This window comes from Sinohyriopsis cumingii, unplaced genomic scaffold (assembly GCF_028554795.1).
Source record: "Sinohyriopsis cumingii isolate HCF-2022 unplaced genomic scaffold, ASM2855479v2 utg000160l, whole genome shotgun sequence".
Lineage (NCBI taxonomy): Eukaryota > Metazoa > Mollusca > Bivalvia > Unionida > Unionidae > Sinohyriopsis > Sinohyriopsis cumingii.
In genome coordinates this window covers 9,218,694-9,241,395 of record NW_028315873.1, presented here as the reverse complement: position 1 = coordinate 9,241,395, position 22,702 = coordinate 9,218,694, and the positions used below count along the sequence as shown (strand labels likewise).

Here is a 22,702-nt window from a genome sequence, read left to right as displayed (position 1 = left end):
CCTTATTTCTTGGGAGCTTTGAAAACAAAAAACATAACCCCACGTCTAGCATTTTATTTTTATAGTGGGAGTTACTCGTGCAAAATATAGAATGGAACATAAACGATAAAGTTACAGGATTATATGTAACCAACGTCATTTAAGCACTTTATAAATACAAACGTTTCCTATGCACCGTGATCCATGCATCCGTCGATTTCACTGACAAAGTCAGGATCTCAGTTTGTGTAGCTTGTTGTTTACAGCTGTACGTACAATATCATTTTGCATCTTTATGAATACAAACTATTCTATGCCGTGTTCCACGAATTCGTACTTATTAATTATAACTTCTGGGTTTTAGTGTAGTTCGATGCTCACTGCGTTACATTGTAAGTTGTCTACATGACGGCAAGATTTAATTGAAAAGATAGGTTCAATAACGTACAAAGCCATGCACGCTACAAGACAATACGTACAATAACGTACAAAGCCATGGACGCTACAAGACAATACGTACAAGAACATCACTCTATTTTAATTTCACTTGTGACCTATCTGTAATCGAGATAATGGTTTTATAAATGATTAATCGACCTAATAATTCATTATATAGCGCCCTTTTGTTCTCAGTAACTACATAATTTATGGAGATGGAAGGAAGGAGGGAAAGATAATGAGAGCTTGGCTATTTGAAAAAAAACATGCCACTTAACGATTACATGCCCATGAGAGATGTATGCAGTCCACTAAAGTACAAAGCCATCCACGCTACAGGACAATACGTACAAGAATATCAGTTTATTTTACAGTTGCCATAGTAACGAATACTTGCCCTGGAAAGTTGTATGCAATATGCAAATATTTACAGATGTAGGCTAATTATACAGTCTTATTTTATGTCGAGAAAACAAAAAATCACTGAAGTGAATTTGTTTATACAACAATGTCAATAAACACGAAGCAAGACAAACAAGTGAAATGTGTGTGTGTGTGTGTGTGTGTGTGTGTGTGTGTGTGTGTGTGTGTGTGATTTAGATTTTTAACGTAGCTTTAACGATTTTTCAGTCACATCGCTACGATCTCTGCAGTGTGAGTTTATAGTGATGTCTAGCACTGGGGCATCATGCCGCAGACATGTAGCACGATGTCCCACCCAGTCACATTATCCTGACACCAGGCCGACCAGTCCTAAGACTAACCTCTTAATGCTGAGCGCCAAGTGAAGCAGCTGTTAGCATCATTTATGTAAGTCTTTGGTATGACTCGGTCGGGGATCGAACCCACGACCTCCCGCATTAATTGCGTTGATAAAAAAAATGACAATAAACACGTAGTAGGATTATCATAACACATTTCTTCTATGCTATAAAATAGAATTACAGACTTCAAAATGCTGGCATAATAGTCGTCATTACATTGTGCATAATCTGCGGAAGTTACAAATTACAAAATCTAAATTTGTAGAACAAAGATAGAAACTGCATACCATAGTAGGCTGAATATCACCCAAATAACATGAAAATGTCTTTGCCAGTTAATCTGTAGCCTGATTTACATTCGCTAAAACTAACGAAACACTTGTTTTGTACGCACATCAAGCATCACATGCAGATAATAAATAAACAAACATGCATTGCTATCTGAATCATTTGTTTGATTATCCGTTTAGCTCAGCTACATTTATATTTTCTGAATAATTTGTTTGCTTATGCTTTAGTTGAATTATTTTCTCATCCATCTGTAATAATTTATTTCATCACTTTGCTTCGTCGATCTGTCTCTCAATTATATAAATAATATAGTTTCATTTTTTTTCTTCAATAATTTTTCACGGGTTTGGGTTTCTTTCTTTACTTTGCTAAAAAAGTTCACGTTTTCAAACGATTTTATTACTTTAATTGATTAATTTCTTTAATGGAATTACATTTCCTCCAAATTAAAAATTTTGTATTATTGATTTTATAATTTAGTAATTTCCTTGATTAACCTATTGGACAAAATTACTTTTGTCATACATTTTATCATTTGTTTTTTGTGTGATAAAAGAATTGATAAAAGAAGCTACTGTTTTGTCAGTTTCAAGCATTCATTTTATACATCCGTTTGGCTGAATTACTTTCTTATCACATTTAATTTTTTAATTTCTTTAATTAACTTAATTAGTTTTCGCCCGTTTTAACAATTTGTTAATTCATTTATTTAGTACAATTAATATGTCACCATTTGGATGATTTGTTTCATGTACTGATTAGCTATGCAACTTTAGCATTTGATTTAATTATTTACCAGTGTTACTTTCTTCATTCATTTTGATAGCTGTCTGAATTGCGGAGATATACTACGTTATTGATCCATTTTGTTTATTAATTTCTCTAAGTTTCTTTAACTAAATTCCATTTTCACCGATTGTAAAATCTATTTTGTTATGTTGTATAATATAATTACTTTTCACATTTCCTTTTGTTTCATTTTAATAATTTGTTTCTAATTTTGATGAACGAAACAAACGACCTTTTGATCCATTTTTATAATTTGTGTTTTTAACATGTTTAACTTTTAATGAATTTTCTATCTATTTTAATAACTCCTTTAATTATTTTTTAATTTCAATTGTTTCATTTAACTGGATTACGTTTTCATCCCTTTAAATGATCCAGTGATTTGTTTGTTGAGGTTAACTGCTTTGGTTTCCTAATTTTTTTTTTGTTAAATCGAGGCGATAAAGTACCTTTTAGTAATATGTTTGTTTAAATTGGTGTAAAAACCTATTTCGATCCATTTTTTTAATTTGTTTGACTGACATAATTATCAAAGTTCTCATTGAATCCTCAACCAATTTCATTTATTACAATATTTATATTCACTAATCACCTTCAATATCATTTATTGTATTTATTTATATCAAAATTAAACTTTACCAAATCAGGCATTTTCGAGACATGTATGTCTTCATTTCTGTCAGGATTTTACTTTGTGTTTGATAGAAATTACTTTTAATGGGTTCCTTAAGCAACAATCTTTGTTTTTATTTTATGTTCGTCACAAATTGAAGCAGAACCATCATCCTGAGAACTATTATTTTCAACCTATTTCAGGACCTTTTAAAGACATTTACTTGTAGTGACTGCGTTAAACCACACGTTTTCTTTAATTTTATATGCAAACTGAACCAGCACAGAACTGGCATTTCAAATTCACTTATTTTCTATTAACTTACACAAGTGGTTTTTTAAAAAATGAAATAAATTACTTTCATTAATTTTTGCATTTACTTTTATTTATGACAAACTGCACCAGAACCACCAACCCGAAAGCACCTAAACATATCTTATTTCATTTATTAAAAGTTTGTTGAAGAAATAAATTTTTGACAGCTTTAAACAACAATCTTTGTACTCATTTATATCCAAGCTGAACTGCGCTAGAAACTCCATTTAACATATACTTATTCACCGTGTCAATCATATTAATGCATTTTTGAAAATTTATAGTGGTTGTTATTATCAACTTTACTAGGAAAAATGGCTACACTGGATCTGTGAGCTATATACTGTACGGGAGAAAACAGTCTCTACTATTATTATACGGGCAAGGCAGTATCCGTGCTATGTACTGTACGGGAGAAAACAGTCTGTGAACTATTATTATACGGGCAAAGCAGTATCCGTGCTATATACTGTACGGGAGAAAACTTTCTGGACTATTATTATACGGGCAAGTCAGTATCCGTCCTATGTATTGTACGGGAGAAAATAGTCTGGACTATTATTATACGGGCAAAGCAGTATCCGTGCTATATACTGTACGGGAGAAAACAGTCTGGACTATTATTATACGGGCAAAGCAGTATCCGTGCTATATACTGTACGGGAGAAAACAGTCTGGAATATTATTATACGGACAAGTCAGTATCCGTCCTATGCACTGTACGGGAGAAAACAGTTCGGAGTATTATTATACGGGCAAGGCAGTATCCATCCTATGTACTGTACGGCAATTTGTTTACATACATGTGCATGAAACACGTGTTATTGATTCTGCACCAAATGAATCAGGTGCTACTTTCAGTATTGAGTACTCCTGAGTCAAGCCTGTAAAAATGCTAAAATTGCATCAGTAGAAATTTGTCAATATTTTCTTTACATTACATATAGGATAAGCTCTCAAAAGATATTTTTCCTAAAATTTTAATTTTAATTATTAACCAATTATGGACCACCAAACCTGTAAATACTCTATTATTTCTTCACCCATTTCTAGACTGGTTCACAGTTCTTCCGTATAATTAGTACCGTGTGTCCTGATGGCCCAAAGGGATTTTGGCGCCCTAATATCGCTGGCAGCCTGGGAAATCGCCCTCCCCACCCAACCGAACCTATGTTAGTACGAGAGAGACAGACAGACAGACTCACTGACATACTGGGGTGGTGAGGGAGTACGCGTAGGTTACTAAATTTTAGGATATCTGAACCCAGCACTGGAATTTCTCGTCATTATTTGATTATTTTTTTCTTCACATGCATTCTATCAGCCAGACTGTGCGCACACGTAATCGAATGAACCAGGTGTGTATATCGCAACTAAAGTCCCTTGAATGTTCTCCAAAAGTTACCACTGTGGTTGTATACAATACTCCCAAAACGTGCTTGGTAGGTCGACTATTAATCTATTACCTGGTTGCTAAGTAGGTCAGAAATCCTATGTAATGATTGGCTGGTTTTGTATATATACCAACAGGACTTGCGCAATTGAGACACACGTGTCTGGTACTAGGAGAGATTACACTTCTTTACTTTAGACTTACATTTCAAGGGATTTATATTCAATTCAAGGATTTATACACATTCTTTAAATATAAATATACTATATGCAAGTATAAAACTACGTGTGTTTGGAAAAGCACCACAAAATTATAAATTCATATTACCTGTGTTCACAATTGTGTGAACATCTATTGAGGCAGTACAGGAGAAGCTATTGGAAATTAGTCATATTGAATCATTACGTGAAATGCTATTTGAAATAACTCCTATTGAGTCAGTACATGAAATGCCATTAGAAATAACGTTGAGCTAATTGGCCGAGTCGTACGTTTACTAATATGGAGTTCATTGAAGAACACACGGTACTAATTATATGGAAGAACTGTGAACCAGTCTAGAAATGGGTGAAGAAATGATAGAGTATTTACGGGTTTGGTGGTCCATAATTGGTTAATAATGAAAATTACTATTTTAGTTAAAATATATTTTGAGAGCTTATTCTATATGTAATTTTTAAAAAATATAGACAAATTTCTACTGATGCAATTTTAGCATTCTTACAGGCTTGACTCAGGAGTACTCAATAATGAAAGTAGCACCTGATTCATTTGGTGCAGAATCAATAACATGTGTTTCATGCACATGCATGTAAACAAAATACCGCGGGTCATGTGGTGTTCTCCACACATAAGCTTGCACCAAGTTTAGATATGCATGGAGAATTATACGTCTCATCATCAGGACCCATAAATTTTAAGTTATTGAATGTTGAATATGATGGAGTTTCCATATGTTTACTATTGGAGTTGAATTTGTACCGTTTGTCCTGAAAGCGTAGTGGGCTTTGAAGTTTATGACACAACAGTAATTGAATTCAGCGTTTTACAGTTTTTCACAATTAGGTCACTGCCTGCATATAGAGTTGTACAATTACTGTCACGTAAGCTATTGAATGCAAACACGTGTACAGCGACCAACACCTATATTACGTTTGTGATGTATACAGCGACTAAAACCCACATTATTTTCATTCAGCTTTAAAAGCTTGTTATGAATGTGACGCTAAAACATTCACACTCAATCATACCTTGGTTATTTAATGTATATAGAGTTTTCCATTTTCCGTAAGTCAGATGGTGAGGTACTAAATGACAGTCAACTCACGACTGTATCTTGTGCATGTTGCTCCTGTGACTGAGGATGATATGTGGTTTTGGTTACATTGCGATAATTAGGATAGGTAGGTCAGAACAAACGAGTTTGGTTTTTTTGTTGTACTTTTGTTTTGTTTTTGTTTGGGGGGAGTGGTTTGTGGGAGAGGGATCCAGTCTGATTTAAATCAAGCATAAACTAGAAAGAAAGAAAGACAGCATTCAGTTGTATCCTGAACTTAACTTTTTTAATTTTTATTTCTTCTCCCAAACTATTATTGGGTCTTTTAAAACAAACTATAGGGTTAGCAGTTAATAATATTTCGTGTAACCAGAACCACACATACGTTTTATTTGGCCTTAGGTTAGTTGAAGTTTCCTTTTTTATTCTGGAATCATTCGGAGCATTTTAAGCCACCAATATACTCTCTCCACAATATATACACGCAACACTAACCTTCGATTCACAACCACCAATAGTCTCTCTCCACAATATATACACCAATTATTAACCTTCTCATCCACATAATTTACACCCACCACTAACACCCCATATACAGTATCTACTCCGACCAAATAGATACACAAGTACTTATAAGTGCTTCGTCCAATCCGAAACTTACATACATATATTCGTCCAATCATTGCAATCATTAACTTTTATATGATGACAAGATATAATCTCTACAATTACAAGAAAATTTAATTGGATTCATATAAGGCTTAATCAATATGTCATAGATCTGAAAATGAGAGATAAGGAAACGGATTCTTTTAAAATACAGATAAATAGTTAAAAATGACAATATTTAATGTAAAACCCAGAAACAGAAGTTAGTGATTTGGCCGAAGAGAAATACCACCAAAAAGTATCACTAATAATGTACTATTTACAGATACTAAGTATTAAATTTATAAACCGTTTGCATCGTAAGGGTTATGTCTTTCTGGATTTGCTTTATTCTCTTTATCTCAGCCTGTCTGTCTGTCTGGCCCTCTGAGAACTCATAAAAGCAAATGCATGATACCTACACATAACATGTATGTGTGCTTGTCAATTTCCGATTCATCAATTTAATTCTTAGTAATTATCGTTAGACTTACTGATTATATTTGAAAGTTATATGACTATATTCTCTCTCTCTCTGGTCCGGTGGCCTAGTGGTTAGAGCGTCCGCCTCGGATGCGGGAGATCGTGGGTTCGATCACCGGCTGAGTCATAACAAAGACTTACAAAAATGGTACTAACAACTGCCTCGCTTGGTGCTCAGCATTAAGAGGTTAGTGTTAGGACTGGTCGGCCTGGTGTCAGCATAATGTGACTGGGTGGGACATCATGCTACATGTCTGCGGCATGATGTTCCAGTGCTAGACATCACTATAAACTGCCACATTGCAGACATCGTAGGGATATGACTGAAAATTTTTTAAAGCTACGTTAAAAATCCGAATCACACACACACACACACACACACTCAGTAGTTCCTGCTGCACTGGATTAATACCACAGAAAGTAGTTGTTATTAATAATGAATTATGTAGGAAATTAATTAAAAAAATATTACCTTAATAATATTTAATGAACCCCCTTTTGACATTTTGCCTCATCTCCTTTAGGTAAAATTTTTTACAAGCTGCCTTTTGGACATTTTATTTTACAAATAAGATGAAATTTCTATTATAATACATACATTAAATAGTAGTTTCGTATATGACAGTGATAAAGCTATAACGTTTCTCCCTGTCTTTTGCAGCCCGGTCCTTACCTCAGCATTGTGTTAGACTGAAAGCTCACTTCACCTGGAGTTAGTAACACTGAACTACAGTGACGACATGGCCACGGGAGGACAGAAAGAAACTGGCCACAATTTGGTTAAGGTCGGGACTCTGGTGCTAGAACCCGGTAAGTGATCGATGCGTTATATACAGAAATCCATTTGCTTTTAAATATGCGATCAATACAGTCACGTTTTCCTTTTTTCTTCTTTCTTCCATTACAGCGATCTCGAGTCCTTAGAGACAGTAAATACCATAATCGAAATTTCAACAAGATTTCAATGTGAATTACATACCTCTATCTCTTTCTTCAAGTTCTTACAAACTTAATGGAACCCGTCAATCAATATTTTCGCACTCTGCATACATGCAACCTTTCGATCAATATATTCATACTCTGCATACATACAACCTGTCAATATATTCATACTCTGCATACATGCAACCTGTCAGTCAATATTGTCATACTCGGCATGCATGCAACCTGTCAGTCAATATTTTATACTAACAGATATATTCACTAGAAACAGTGACACGAGAGACGGTGTTCTAACAATACAAAACATGTGGTAAACAGGTCAAGACTGGCAACCGCTGATAGATAAAATTTCCAGTTGATATGAAAACTGTAATTTGTATGAGGTCATTGCTTTAAACCAAACGAATATGACAGGTAATTGTGCCAGTCATCTATAAAACCCAACCTCCGTTATTAGGCGCCATTATACCCTTCTCCGTCTGTGATGGTATAATACTCGTGATATCTAATTATTGTATTATATCAATTAATCAAATTTAAAATATGCTGTTTTACGATACAAAATATTAACTTACATCATATATTCCAATCTTTTAAGTCATTAGTCCAAATGATTGTATGATAATGCAATTCAAATATGTATGATCTTAAATTAAATTTTCTGATGCCATGAAAATAATGTGCGATGTCTTAAATGTGTGAATTTACAAAATCATAGGCTTTAGTTTGTATCAATTATTTTGATATCGAAGCTGCAACTTAGATAACTCCCGTTATCAGGAAGTAGTATGTACATTGATTCACCCTCTAGTCTAATGTATTTAACAAGAGCTTATATTGTTTTATCACCAAAATAGTTTGCCTTTTTATTTGTATGCTCATTTTATATGCATCCTATTATTATGATATGGGTAGAAGCAAGAAAAATATTAATCGCCCTGCAACACCATCACCGTCAAGCATGTTTAGCATCTGCCACTACCGACTGGTCACGCGTGATCTTGAGTCGCGCAGTTCAAATTTCATAAACTCCAGCCCGTGCGATCTTGCTTTGACCAAAACTGTATACTGCGTCCACGCGTATGATTAACTGATACAAAAATTCTGAAATGTAACATTTACGTTTAACACGGAATGAGTCTTTTTATGTTGTTGTTGAAATCTTATATGAGGAAAAGTTCTGTTTAAATATAGGCGAAGACTACTACAGATGTTTCAATTATATCTTTCTATCATACAGTTACTTTGTTGGGCCCAAGCTAAAGTATCATGACTAGACTGGTTCACAAATGCAAGGAGAAAACAGGTTCTTTTTCTCAGCCCGATCGCCCATTCCCTTTATTTGCAGCCTCATCACCCATTCCCGTTATTGGTATCCACATTACACATTTCCTTTATTTGCAACCCCATTACCCATTTTCGTTATTATATGTTCCATGGAAATTAGAAACGTCTATATTGGTATCAGTGTCTGTTCATGTCATTCACGCAATATTTTTCATGAACAAATTCGCACAAAAATTCTAACTTTTTGATGATGTAACTTTTTCAAGACTAATCACTTTTTCGTGGAAACGTCTATCTACCTGAATATGTTTCTACCCAATATTGTCAAAATATTAATGAAATGTTATAACTGTTTCTTATGTGAAAAATATTCATTGGCAGGACACGTAACATTTGAATAGATTTTTCATGGAAGAACTTGTTCATGACGACTCCTGCCCTTCTTCGAAAATTGACAATTTTAATCTTTTTTAAACGAAAAGACATTTCTCCATGAAAAAAAAGTTAATTTTGTAAAAAAAGCTTGCGTCGATTTGAAAAGGTACATTTTTGGAGAAGAAATGTTAAAATATCAGTGTAGATCACATTAATGAAGTCGAGAAGAAACAATATTTTCCATAGAATATATCTCAATATGTGATGTCAAAACTGTATCATACACGCTGAACATTATCATTTTGGATTTACTTTGTTGGCAAATGTTCTTCGTTGTAAGACATGGTAGTCTTTTGAATTGTTTGAAATTAATATAAAACAGATTTTATTACTTCTTGACGGTGAGACATAGCGATCCAGGAAACACCATTTACAGAAATCAGCTCGTATACTTATTTCCTTTCGTTTTCTTTCTTACTTTCTCCTCCGAATGATTTCAGTTTTCATTTGTAATTGATGTTTCTTGTGAGACCTTAGAATCTATTTGTGATGCACCTACAAAACAAGTACACTCCCACTGAAATATTTTGGCCGCCCAAAAATATTTGTGTAATTTGGATTTTTAACGTAACATTAACAATTTTTTCAGCCATATCGCTACGATGGCTGCTGCAGTGTGGCAGTGTATGGTGATGTTTAGCACTGGGGCATCTTGCCCCAGACATGTAGCATCATGTCCCAGCCAGTTACATTATCTTGATATCAGGCAGACTAGTCCTAACACTAGCCTCTTAATGGTGAGCGCCTAGTGAGGCAGCTATTATCAAACGTTTTATAAGTCTTTGCTGTAACTCGGCTGGGGATCGAACCCGCAGCCTCCCGTATTATAGTCGGAAGCTCTAACCACTAGGCCACCGGAGCGGTCTAGCAAAAAAATGTAATTTAGGAAGCTCCTGTTTTTCAGCCAGTATTTTAGTCTGTTCATCCCAGCTATGTATACCACGATGTGCCTAAATGTGTCATCTAAAGGAAACGAAAGGTGCTCTATTTACCATTACAACCGACATTCAATTTGTTTCTATATCCTGTGTGAGTGCGCGCGCGCGCGCGCGATGGTTTATTGGTCAAGATTACCATCTTAGGTCCTGATGCATCGTCGCCTGCGGTGGTTCAAAAATCCGCTGCGATCCTTGTTTTTCACGCATATTCGTCATTTGGTATACCCTATTTTAATTGCAAGTTCCACGACAGGAATTCTCTCAAGTTCCTTCCCCCTAAATATGGCCATGAACAGAAAGACCGAAAGGGAGATCGGAGAGGTACTGATCTTAAGATTGTTTTTATTGTCCATCTCTTCGTCTCTCTGTTGGTCTATTTGTTTGCCAGTGAGAAAGAGAGAGAGAGAGAGACAGAGACAGAGCGATAGAGATTCATTGATGTGAAACTGAAGTACTGCCTGATCAACCGAAAAGGAGTGAGTGATAAAGAGAGATGGAGGGAACTTCAGACAGTTCACTATGTACAATGAGCTGTATTAGAAACCTTTACACGGTTTAATAAGTAACCCACCTCCCACCCACCCCAAACCACGGAGGATCAAATAGGATTACAGTATTTGTGCGACACCTAATCAAGGAATTTACAGTACAGCCATCTGGTCTCGGAAGATTGTTGCAACTTTGTGTCATTGGTATCTTGTAACACTGTAAACAAATCCCACTGAACGTGGACACATACCATTACGTTGACCGTGATACATGTTGGTTACTTGGCTTAAGTTGAACTTCATGGATGTAATCCATATCATCTTTTTCTCTTACGTCACAGATGTTAAGGTATGACTTTTGTTTGTGAGATGAGAGAGAGAGAGAGAGAGAATTGTGTGACATTATAATTCTTTTAGAAATTTTAGATTATTACCAATTTTTCTCTATATTCTTATTTTATAAATGATTCATAATTGAGACTCATCAATGATCTGAATACCATACATGCAACATTTCACTGTTGAAATAATAATTATTTTCGTATTAATACTCCATGGGCAATTTAATTTTAGATATACCAATATTACTGGTATATCAAAGTACATTATGTCAGCACTTTAAAAGTCATGTTGTTTTTATCGTATATGATCTCTCTCTCTCTCTCTCTCTCTCTCTCTCTCTCCTGCTTTTAGCTGAATTTTAGTTGATGAATTAGTGTTTATTTTTTCATGGCACAGTTTATCTGTAAAGGATTACTAAAGTAAGCCCACTGCAAGAAAATTAAACATGCCGTTACTAGACAGAAGTCAAATATTAAATGAGACACGATTAGTAATGACAAGAAAATTAAACATGCCGATACTAGACAAAAGTGAAATATTAAATGAGACACGATTAGCAATGACAAGAAAATTAAACATGCCGATACTAGACAAAAGTCAAATATTAAATGAGACACGATTAAACATGCCGATACTAGACAAAAGTCAATTATTAAATGAGACACGAGTTAAACATGCCGATACTAGACAAAAGTCAAATATTAAATGAGACACGATTTAAACATGCCGATACCAGACAAAAGTCAAATATTAAATGAGACACGATTAAACATGCCGATACTAGACAAAAGTCAAATATTAAATGAGACACGATTTAAACATGCCGATACTAGACAAAAGTCAAATATTAAATGAGACACGATTAGCAATGACAAGAAAATTAAACATGCCTATACTAGACAAAAGTCAAAGATTAAATGAGACACGATTTAAACATGCCGATACTAGACAAAAGTCAAATATTAAATGAGACACGATTAAACATGCCGATACTAGACAAAAGTCAAATATTAAATGAGACACGATTTAAACATGCCGATACTAGACAAAAGTCAAATATTAAATGAGACACGATTAGCAATGACAAGAAAATTAAACATGCCGATACTAGACAAAAGCCAAATATTAAATGAGACACGATTACCAATTATATCCCTACAACAATGAGACAATATTTTTCAAAGAACTGAAATGTTGTTGGCGTCTATGCAAGATAATGATCATGACGACCTCGAGTACTGTAAAGAACACCAGAAACATCTAAAGGCCAATTTTGAAATAGTGAAATCATAATTAGCTTAATTAAAATGTATTTAGAAATAACGAGATAATCAGTTTATTGAAATATTTTTGGTCTAAAGGAAATATGAAAAAAACATTTGTTAAATTCAAAATAAATTTTAGTTTAATCAAAATATTATTTCTTTATTTCAAAATATTATTTCATTTTTAGCAAGGCGATTAACAAAATAACCGACAAAGAAAACAAATTACTACCGTACATATCATGTATCATGTGACTCCATTGTTGTACAGATATGAGGTGTGAAAAAAAAAACAACATTCTTGTGAGTAGGAAAAAAATTGGCTTAAACTATTCTTTTATGGGGTCTACGTTACAATGGGTGTAACTGCTTGACAACTTATTTCTGACGTTACCGCAGTGGAAAGCTATAGACGTCACAATTGCTGAAAACAGATGACGTTTACATGTCATTACTTCTCATTTGGCAGCTTTGAAAACAAAACAAAAAATATGTCTAGCATTTTGTTTGTTTGCTGTAATCTACATATCCCTGTAAACAATACCAAATTAATAACAGACACGCTGAGTCTGTGCTTGTGCTTTCATATAGACTCAAATTTTGTATGGTTTGATTTTTATCAAAATAATATATGTAAGTGTGGTGGTTATCTATGAAACCCATCAATCGCTGTATGAAGCGCCGTTTTACAGTTTCGCTTCATTTCTGGTATCGTATTTACACTGTGAAAAATAATTATTTTATTAATTGAATTTATAATGCTCTGGTTTAGCGTTGTATACACAGATTCTGCAATTGGAACCGACGCTTCCTATAAAGGCTTCTGATACGGTTTGATGACTGAAACATTTTGCCTTTACCCTATATACGATTATGATGTATATTATTTGCCATGGGTAGAAGCAAGAGAAATATAAATCATCCCATCCCACCCTACTGACAATCAGGGTTTGCATCTGCCACAGGCTGGTCAACGCATAATCTTGAGTCGCACAGTCCAAGTTTCATAAACACATTCACCTCAAACCAATACAGTCTCACTTAAAAAAAAAATTCTACCAGGGTCCATAATTTATTTTCACAAAAATACTGAAATGCAAAATTTACATTTAACTCGTAATGTGTCTTTCATAACATTTAATAGGTAGGAAAGTTGGATTCAAATACAGACGATTTTTCTTATCGGTGTGCCCGAAATAAATGAAAATCAATTATTGCTATTAATGGCCGTTCATGAAGCAATGATTTTTAATTAAGAAAAATTTGCACGAAAATGCCTTTCACGAGAAAGTATTGTTTTCACTAAAAGCCAGTTCTTCGTCAAAAGTTTGTCTTTCTTCATGAAGATTTTTCTAATCATTGCAGTGAAAATAAAAATAAAATGTAATCACTCTTTTCATGTGAAGATCCTTGTCGCACAATTCAAATACGAATAAACTTTTCATGGAGACATTTTTTCATGAAGATTTTGAATTTTTCCTTAAATATTGTGAATCTTTTTAAGGATGAAAATTTTACATTTTTTTCTTCAGAAACGTAAATACTTTTATGATAAATTTGCTTGCACATGTGTTGGCACTTAACTTGAAAAATATGTTAATTTTATTTGGATGGATTGAACCAATTTTGGGGGTAAAATACAATTTTTCGTCAAAAGATTGCTCTTTTAGAGGAAATGTTAAAATATCAATGTAATGAAGTCGAGAAAGAATAATATTTTGCTAAGAATGTACAAAACACCATTATCCCTATAAGTGATTTCAAACTCAAAATTTACCATACACGCTCAAAATTTATCGGTTTGGATTTATTTTGCTGGCAAAGCGATCCATGAAATACTCTATACCGAAATTAGTTCTCTCTTTTTTTCTTCCTTTTAATTCATTTTAGTTTTCCTTTGTTGTTGCTGTTATTGTTGTTTCATGTCCCTCCAAACAAAAATCTGCTTGTGTTGTACGTATGTAACAGGTACACTCCTACTGAAATCTTTAAACCGCCAAAAATAAACTGAATTAGAATTTTATCCCTGAAGTATCGACACGATGTGCATAAATTGATCACCTAAAGGAAACGATGCTTACCCTCTTTACCATTGCTACCAACATTAAACGTTTTTCCCGTGTGTGTGGGGGGGGGGGGGGGGAAGAGAGAGAGAGAGAGAGAGATGCTGTATATGTCAGTTTTAGAATCATAGATCCAGATACATCGACATATGCCACTGGCAAGCAGCTGTGAATAGGAAATCAGCTGTTCACCTTATTCACGGATTTAGATATTTAAATTTCTTATTTGACATTGAAAGTTTTGACACCTCAGGATTTGCCCACTTCGCTTGGCCCTAAATCGGTCCCTGAACTAAGGGGTGCTGGTGGAGGGGATCGGAAGCTACTGATGATAAGATTGGCTTTCTTGTCAATGGCTCTGTTGGTGGATCGGTCTCTTAACCACCATAGATATACAGAGAGAGAGAGAGAGAGAGAGAGAGAGAGAGAGGAATTAGCCGGTGGGTGGGGAAACTGCTGCCTCGACAAACAAGGAGTGAACAATGCGGAGGGACGGAGAGGTATTCAGACATTTTAATATATACAGGGTTCATACAGATCTGGACAGCTGAAATTCAATGAGTTTTCAATGCCCAATTTCCAGTTTGCAATGTCTACAAATGGTATAAAGTGTTATGCTTTAGTTACTAATTTAAATACAAGAAATAAATACAAAAAAAGCAATGCAGAAATAAATAAATGTAATATGAAAGGGAAATGATATTTATACCGAAAGTCACTGAAACCCAGACTTTAAACATTACCTTTAACTTTTATACTTATATCGCAACTATTGAATTTTATACTCATTGTATATCATGAAGCAATCGAGATTTAACAACCTGTATTACATTTTAAAAGGCAAAAATTATACAATGAAGTTGGTAAGCTCGATGGGAAAGTGTAAGTTTATAGGTATTTCTTGTATTTTAAATATAAAGTCTTTATAAATGTATCTATAGAATGTAGCTATATATATATATATATATATATATATATATATATATATATATATATATATATATATATATATATGTATATATATATATATATATATATATATATATAAAGTTCGTTCCGCCAGTCAGAACAGCTGTCTTTTCCTTACAGCGTTTCTTTACCACATTCCCCAAGATGTAGCCGTATCTACACGGTTATGGGTGACACCCTTGATAGAGAGCCTGAACTCCTTCTTCTTCTCTCTCTCTCTCTCTCTCTCACCATCGGCAAAGTCATTTATTAACGTATGACTAACCCCCTCTCATAGCAAGAGATGAAAAGAAACCTTATCATAAAATATACACAGTTCATACACATCTGGACAGCTGAAATTCAATGAGTTTTCAATGACCAGTTTCCAGTTTTCAGTGACTACTCACGGCTTCTCTACTTTTTTCTCCAGCTGCGAGTCCAGTGCTTTCACATCCCAGTTGCTGCCACGATTTTATTTAATGGGTGGGTGGTGGAACCATCTTGTTACGAAAATAAGGAGTGAGTAGTAAAAATAGGAGAGAGAGGACAAAATGACCACACTTCACTATGTACCTAGCACTTCAATATCCATGTATCTTTCTTCCAGCAACATTCTGAGTCCTATTTAAACCAAAAGAACTTTAAAATATGTCGCATCTGGTTGTACACGCATTAATCTGTTGATTTTTCTGAGCTTAACCTGTTCCTGTCCTGAGATGCCCCTGCTGATGTTTCATACAAATAACTAGCTTAGCTAGCTGGAACAAGTTTGGAACTGTTCCTTATGTGTATTATGTACATTTTTTCTCTGCTCATGGGGTAATATTTTTTGAATACTTTGGCTCCAAAATAAGATTATTCACTTAGAATGTCATCCGCTTCGAGACTTTGAGTTGCAAATAAGGATGGACATTTGTGAAACGCTCCATCTGTTGCTTGTTCTGGAACTTTAACTCCTTCACATGTTTGAATAAAGGGTAAAGGAGGCGGAATAAATCTGTCTTTTATCACGCTGAAGTATGAGCTTCGTGCTTTCGAACAGCACATGTTGTTGTCACACTTCACAATCTGAAGCAAGTATTGTCTTGAGGGGATATGTGTGTCACACCAGTTTTGATCTCTACCCAGTATATCCTGTTCCATGAGCTCTGAATTTAATGGATCCTTATACTCAGCAATGGTTGGGTAAGTGTCTATAGTCAACTGTGTCCATATTTCTGCTCATGTTTTTTTCCGGCAAATTCAGAGTTTTTCTTTTCTATCACAATGTCAATTACCTTACCTCATTAGTCCAAATGGCTGCTATAGTTGTCATGAGGTAATATTAATCCACTCAGTTCCCTGCTATTGTGCCATCTTTCTCTCTACTGTTTGAAACACTTCGTCCCGGCGCGTTTGTTGATACGAAGACAGAGTCAAGATCATGTTTCAAGAAATGATGGATGTCAAACTTAATGACTTTTTGATATCGTGGGTTTTCATCCGGCCCACCATCAACAGTAGACACGAGGATCGGCTGGACCATTTTATCTAAACCAGTCCTGGTTATAGCATCGAACTCAGACACAGCAACTTTTCAAAGCCAAATCCATGGCTGAGTGCTGTTGATGGGGAGTATATTCCAGATCGGATGGCTATAAATGTTCTGACAGAAAGCCAACAGCGTCTCTATTTCCAAGACCGTCGCGATGGATCTTAATGCCATCATACACCGAGGGTATAAGCTTGTGCCGGGCAACAACTACCCAGTCATGGTCAGGAAGGCTTACTTTATAGTCAACGTGCATTAGCAGTGGACTCTGCTTATTGGCAGCGACCAGACAATTATCGTCCTGGCTGATGCAACAAACTTCATCCGGTCCAGGCATGGAGGAGAGTTCGTCTAAATGTTATAATGTAGCTGTGCAAAGCTGGCAATCAATATGTTTAGTGTGATAATCATTTTACGCTCTAATTATCTTTACTGGGACAGTGGTTACTTGACGCTTACATTCTGACGACGAACTACGCTAAGGTAGTAGACAAAGATAAAGTCCACTTCGACTTCTATTGAAGCCATATTTTAAAAAATGCTGTTAATTGATCTCAGGTTTTGATACTTCTGTAGACATCGAACTGTCTTTTTTCAAGAGAAGCTGAACAATGCAATGCGATACCCAGTACAGTTTGCAAAAGTAATGTTTGTTCCTCTTCAATTTTTGGTTGACCACATCTTACGTTGATATTCAATTTTTGGTTGACCACATCTGGCCTTGATATTGAGTTTTTGGTTGACCACATCTGGCTTTGATATTCAGTTTTTGGTTGACCACATCTGGCCTTGATATTCCGTTTTTGGTTGACCACATCTGGCCTTGATATTCAGTTTTGTGAGCAGTTCAGGATTACCTTCCAGTAAAGCATTCAGCTTTGATTTTTTTAATCCCGTGCTTTCTGGGATCTTCTTTGATTATGAATCTTCTTCTTTACTTTCTTTTCCAACTCAGGTTTTCTTTTTTGTTTATGTTTAAAATCTAAGTCCTGCTCATTTGAAAGTAGTCCTAGTTTTTGAGATTATACAGACCAACGAGGTCAGAATTTATGACATCAACTTCAGACTTCAAATGAAATTGGACAGTAGCACTTCTCGGAGTAGCCAAATGGCTTGTAGAGGGCAATGTTTCAGAAGTAATGACGTTCAAGACACAAGTCGGATGTTCATTGGACTCCAAATTATCCGGAACAGAGACTTGTTTTGAAACTGATGGTGCTTGTTTTGTCCAAAAGTTAAGAAGTGATCCTTTTTTCGTAACGGAGATCACCATTAACTTTTTCAGCCAAATCTGTGTCATTCTTGATACTATTCCACTTTATAATAAGTTCATCTTGGCACATCTTTTTGGTTTTTGATGGATATGCTAGCACATAAGCGTTAAATAAAGACTGATATAATTTATTTTATCCATTGCTATGGGCTGCCGAAAAGTCATGAAAATTATAACTAATGTAACACTGGACACCTTACGTTCAATGGTTTCAACAGCGGAAAACTAGTACCGCACACTGTCTAATTCTTCAAAGTTCTTCTCTCACCTCATCCTGTCTGTTTAGACTAATTTCCTTAATGTCATCAAGCTTCAAAGACTCTTTGTACAAGTAGGGCCGTTTATAATCTGACGCTTCAGTGCCATCAATTAAACGTTTTCAATAAAAAGAAAGAAAAACAAAAGCTAACATTTATTATGTTTATTCCCTTTAATGTGCGGTGTAACAGCTCGAAACTGGGCCCAGTCTTGGCGCTACTAAACTAATTACATTTATTGTTTATTCACATAAAAAATATTAAAAGAGGAAACGTTCACAGCGGACCGAATACCATCTTTCAACTTGCTAAACTCTTGTGTCTTTGATCTCGTCCACTGTTGTCAGGATGGTGATAACGTGTTAGCCTGTTAGATTACCTCTCTACCGCTCCGGTGGCCTAGTGGTTAGAGCATCCGCCTCGGATGCGGGATGTCGTGGGTTCGATCCCCGGCCGAGTCATACCAGAGACTTAAAAAATGGTACTAACAGCTGCCTCGCTTGGCGTTCAGCATTAAGAGGTTAGTGTTAGGACTGGTCGGCCTGGTGTCAGGATAATGTGACTGGGTGGTACATCATGCTACATGTCTGCGGCATGATGCCCCAGTGCTAGACATCACTGTAAACTGCCCCATTGCAGACATCGTAGCGATATGACTGAAAAATTGTTAAAGCTACGTTAAAAAATCAAAATCACAAATCACAGATTACTTCTCTAAAATCTAAGTTTAATCACCAGTAGGCCTACAGTTGATTTAGTTTACATTTTGTTTTTAAAGTGTGTATTGCATTATATTTATTAAAAAAAAAGAAATTACATAATTTAAAAAATTACAATTTAAACCAGTTAAAGGTTATAACAATTACCCAATATTTCATCTGCCTGTCCAGGACCCGATGTGGCAATTAGTAATGTCAGTGTTAATGACATCATGTGAAAGGGGCGCTGTGCGTGATATCCGATTACTTCATGCGGATTACCATAATAGTGTGCTACCATATGACAGAAAACCAAACCGTACTTCCAATCGTCACCCAACGTAAAATAAATTACTCGAACGTAATATTTTCAATCACTTTTTTTATATAAACAAAAATCACTAAAATTAAATGATTTCAATGACCTAGGTGATATATCAATGACTTTCAAGGCCTTGAATTGGGGTACTCATTTCTCATTGACTTTCAATTACCTCCAATGACCGTGCGAACCCTGTAATGTAAAATTATCTGTATTAGAACCGTAAAAGGTTTAAGAGAAAGATGAAGACATAAAAAAGCATCGACTAAATTACAGTGTACGTGTGTCACCTAGCCAAGGAATTTACGGTATAGCCGTCTGGTCTCAGTAGGTCATTGCAACATTGTATCTTTGTTACCATTTATCACAGTAGAAAAATTCCCACACATACGGTTATAAGGACTGAAGTTATTGTAGGTTACTTGGTGTATGTTCAGATTCAAGGATGTAATCCAGGTCAGTATGTTTTCTCTCACTCCACATATTTTCACGTATGATTTAGCGTTTTGACTTGGGAGACGGGGTGGGTAGCAGAATCGATTTAAATGAAATTAGTAGCATTTGAATTGAATTAGAAATCAAGGAATATTGCTTTTGTAAGATTTTTGTTAAATCTCCATAAAAACACTCAAATCTAATGTGAAAACAGGAAATTATAGTATTGTAATATCACACCTAAAACAATTCAATAATACAAATTGCCAGATGTAAAGATACCATCTACTATGCAAAACATAACAATACAAATTAGCGTATGATTTTGGCGTCATGGCATGAAATAATCGAAAGGCTACGAGAGAGAGAGAGAGAGAGAGAGAGAGGATTTCAGTGAAATTGTATTTCATTTTTTATTCATTCGGAACTCTTGGATTATTACTATCTTTTTCACTATTTTCATATTTTATAAATACTGGTTCATAACTAAAAATTCGTCAATAATCTGGAGAGTATACAAACAAAAGTTGACTGTTGAAATCATAGTCATATACGTATTTATACGCCATGAGAATATCATAATTGTATACGTATTTATACGCCATGGGGAATATCATAATTATATACGTATGTACACGCCATTGGAATATCATAATTATATACGTATTTATACGCCATAGGAATATCATAATTATATACGTATTTATACGCCAAGGGAATATCATAATTATATACGTATTTACACGCCATGGGAAAACCACAATTATATACATATGTATACGTCATGGAAATATAAGTATATTCGTATTTATACATCATGGGAATATCATAATTATATACGTATTTATACATCATGGGAATATCATAATTATATACGTATTTACACGTCACGGGAAACTCAAAATTTGATATTACTGGTATATTAAATTTTATTATACCAACACTTTAGATGTCATACAATTTTTAACGTATATGGTATATCTAACTACGTCAATTTTATTTCAATAAATTCTCCCCTCCCCCTCCCACACACAGCTTTCAAAGTATTTGAACTAATAGATGCAAAATGAAATTTTATTTTGTTCAGGTCGTATTTTTGACGTAACATGTTATCGAAGCAATCCCCCACTGCAACATAGTTAAACTTGCCAACACTTAATGACAGAAGTCAAATATCAATGCGATACCACTCACAATTATAAGCACCGTATTCCTTACTAAGGGACAGACAATGGGCCGATGTATCTGTTAGCCAACGGATCGACATTTTTAAAAGCTGAAATGTTATTGGCGTCTATACAGATTTTATGTATTGTATAGAACATCACACTCATCGAAATGTCAATATTTTGAAAGAATGTCATACAAAATTCCCTTAACTGAAAAAAGCTGAAAAAAGATTTCGAAATAACCAAATAACCTTTCGTTTTATTGATATCGTATTTGGTCAAAGAAAATCATAAAATAATACTTTTGTAAAATATATAGAGGATATTTGCTTGAAACGAGTGAATAACGGATATATTTCACCGAGTGGATGAAAAACTCAGTATTTTCACGAGTGGCGAGTTTTTCACCCACGAGATGAAATGTATCCGTTATTCACTCGTTTCAGGGGCCCCGAGTGGCCGATTGGTCTAAAGCGCTCTCCGTTACGGATCACTGCCATCTCACCTCTGCCTGCGTGGGTTCGAATCTCGGATTCAGCCAATGTCGGTATGTGAGAAAGCTTGCCAGTAGCTTCTCGTGGGTCGGTGGTTCTTTCCGGGTTTTCCCAGGTTCTTCCTCCACCATTAATACTGGCCGCCATGTATAGCCTATCGTGTGCTGAAAAATGGCGTTAAACACTACAACAACAACAGCAACACTCGTTTCAAGCAAATTTTTTTTTTATTTTATGCTCACATAAGTTGGCTACCTAAAGTTTGTGACACAGTCAATTAGCAGATTTCTTACGGTAATATCAGCTGTTTACCGTACATGTTCTGCTGTGCTATGTGTACCTGCGCACAAAATTAGTTCCACATCAGAGTGATAAAAATTAACTGAGTATTTCCAAACTAACAAACTACAAGTTTCAAGGATAACAGACAGGGATTATTAATAATGACAATGACATGTACATAAGTTAAAAGTAGTTCACCAACAGAAAATCAAAGGGAGGTAAGTATGTTCTGACCCAAAAAAGTAGTTCCTGCAGTGAAAAAATATTATTTTTTCACTGCAGTGAAATATCAATATTATTTTAATTAGAAAATCGAGTAATTCACTGCTTAGCATAAAATAAGAAATAATATTTTGATTAAGCAAAATAATATTTCTTTATTTTAAAGTATTATTTCATTTTCAAAAAAAAGGAAATAACGAAACACTTGTACACGTATCATATCATATAAGGTTCTTTCTTGCTTCACGTATATATGTGAGCGAAAAATTCGTGTTAGAAAACAATTTGCTTAAACTATTCTTTTCTGATGGGCGATGTA

The 22,702-nt window shown here is 34.9% G+C and overlaps 1 protein-coding gene across 2 annotated transcripts in view; it reads left to right on the top strand.

Annotated features, from left to right (window-relative positions):
• The window catches only part of LOC149774743 (uncharacterized), a 175,623-nt gene that overhangs the window by 46,330 nt on the left and 106,591 nt on the right, over positions 1-22,702 (top strand). For both annotated transcript variants that reach the window (XM_089944808.1, XM_089944807.1), the window contains exon 2: positions 7,651-7,799. In XM_089944808.1, the coding sequence (XP_089800934.1) occupies positions 7,730-7,799 (70 nt within the window). In that variant the 5' untranslated portion in view covers positions 7,651-7,729. The remainder of the gene's footprint in view (positions 1-7,650; positions 7,800-22,702) is intronic.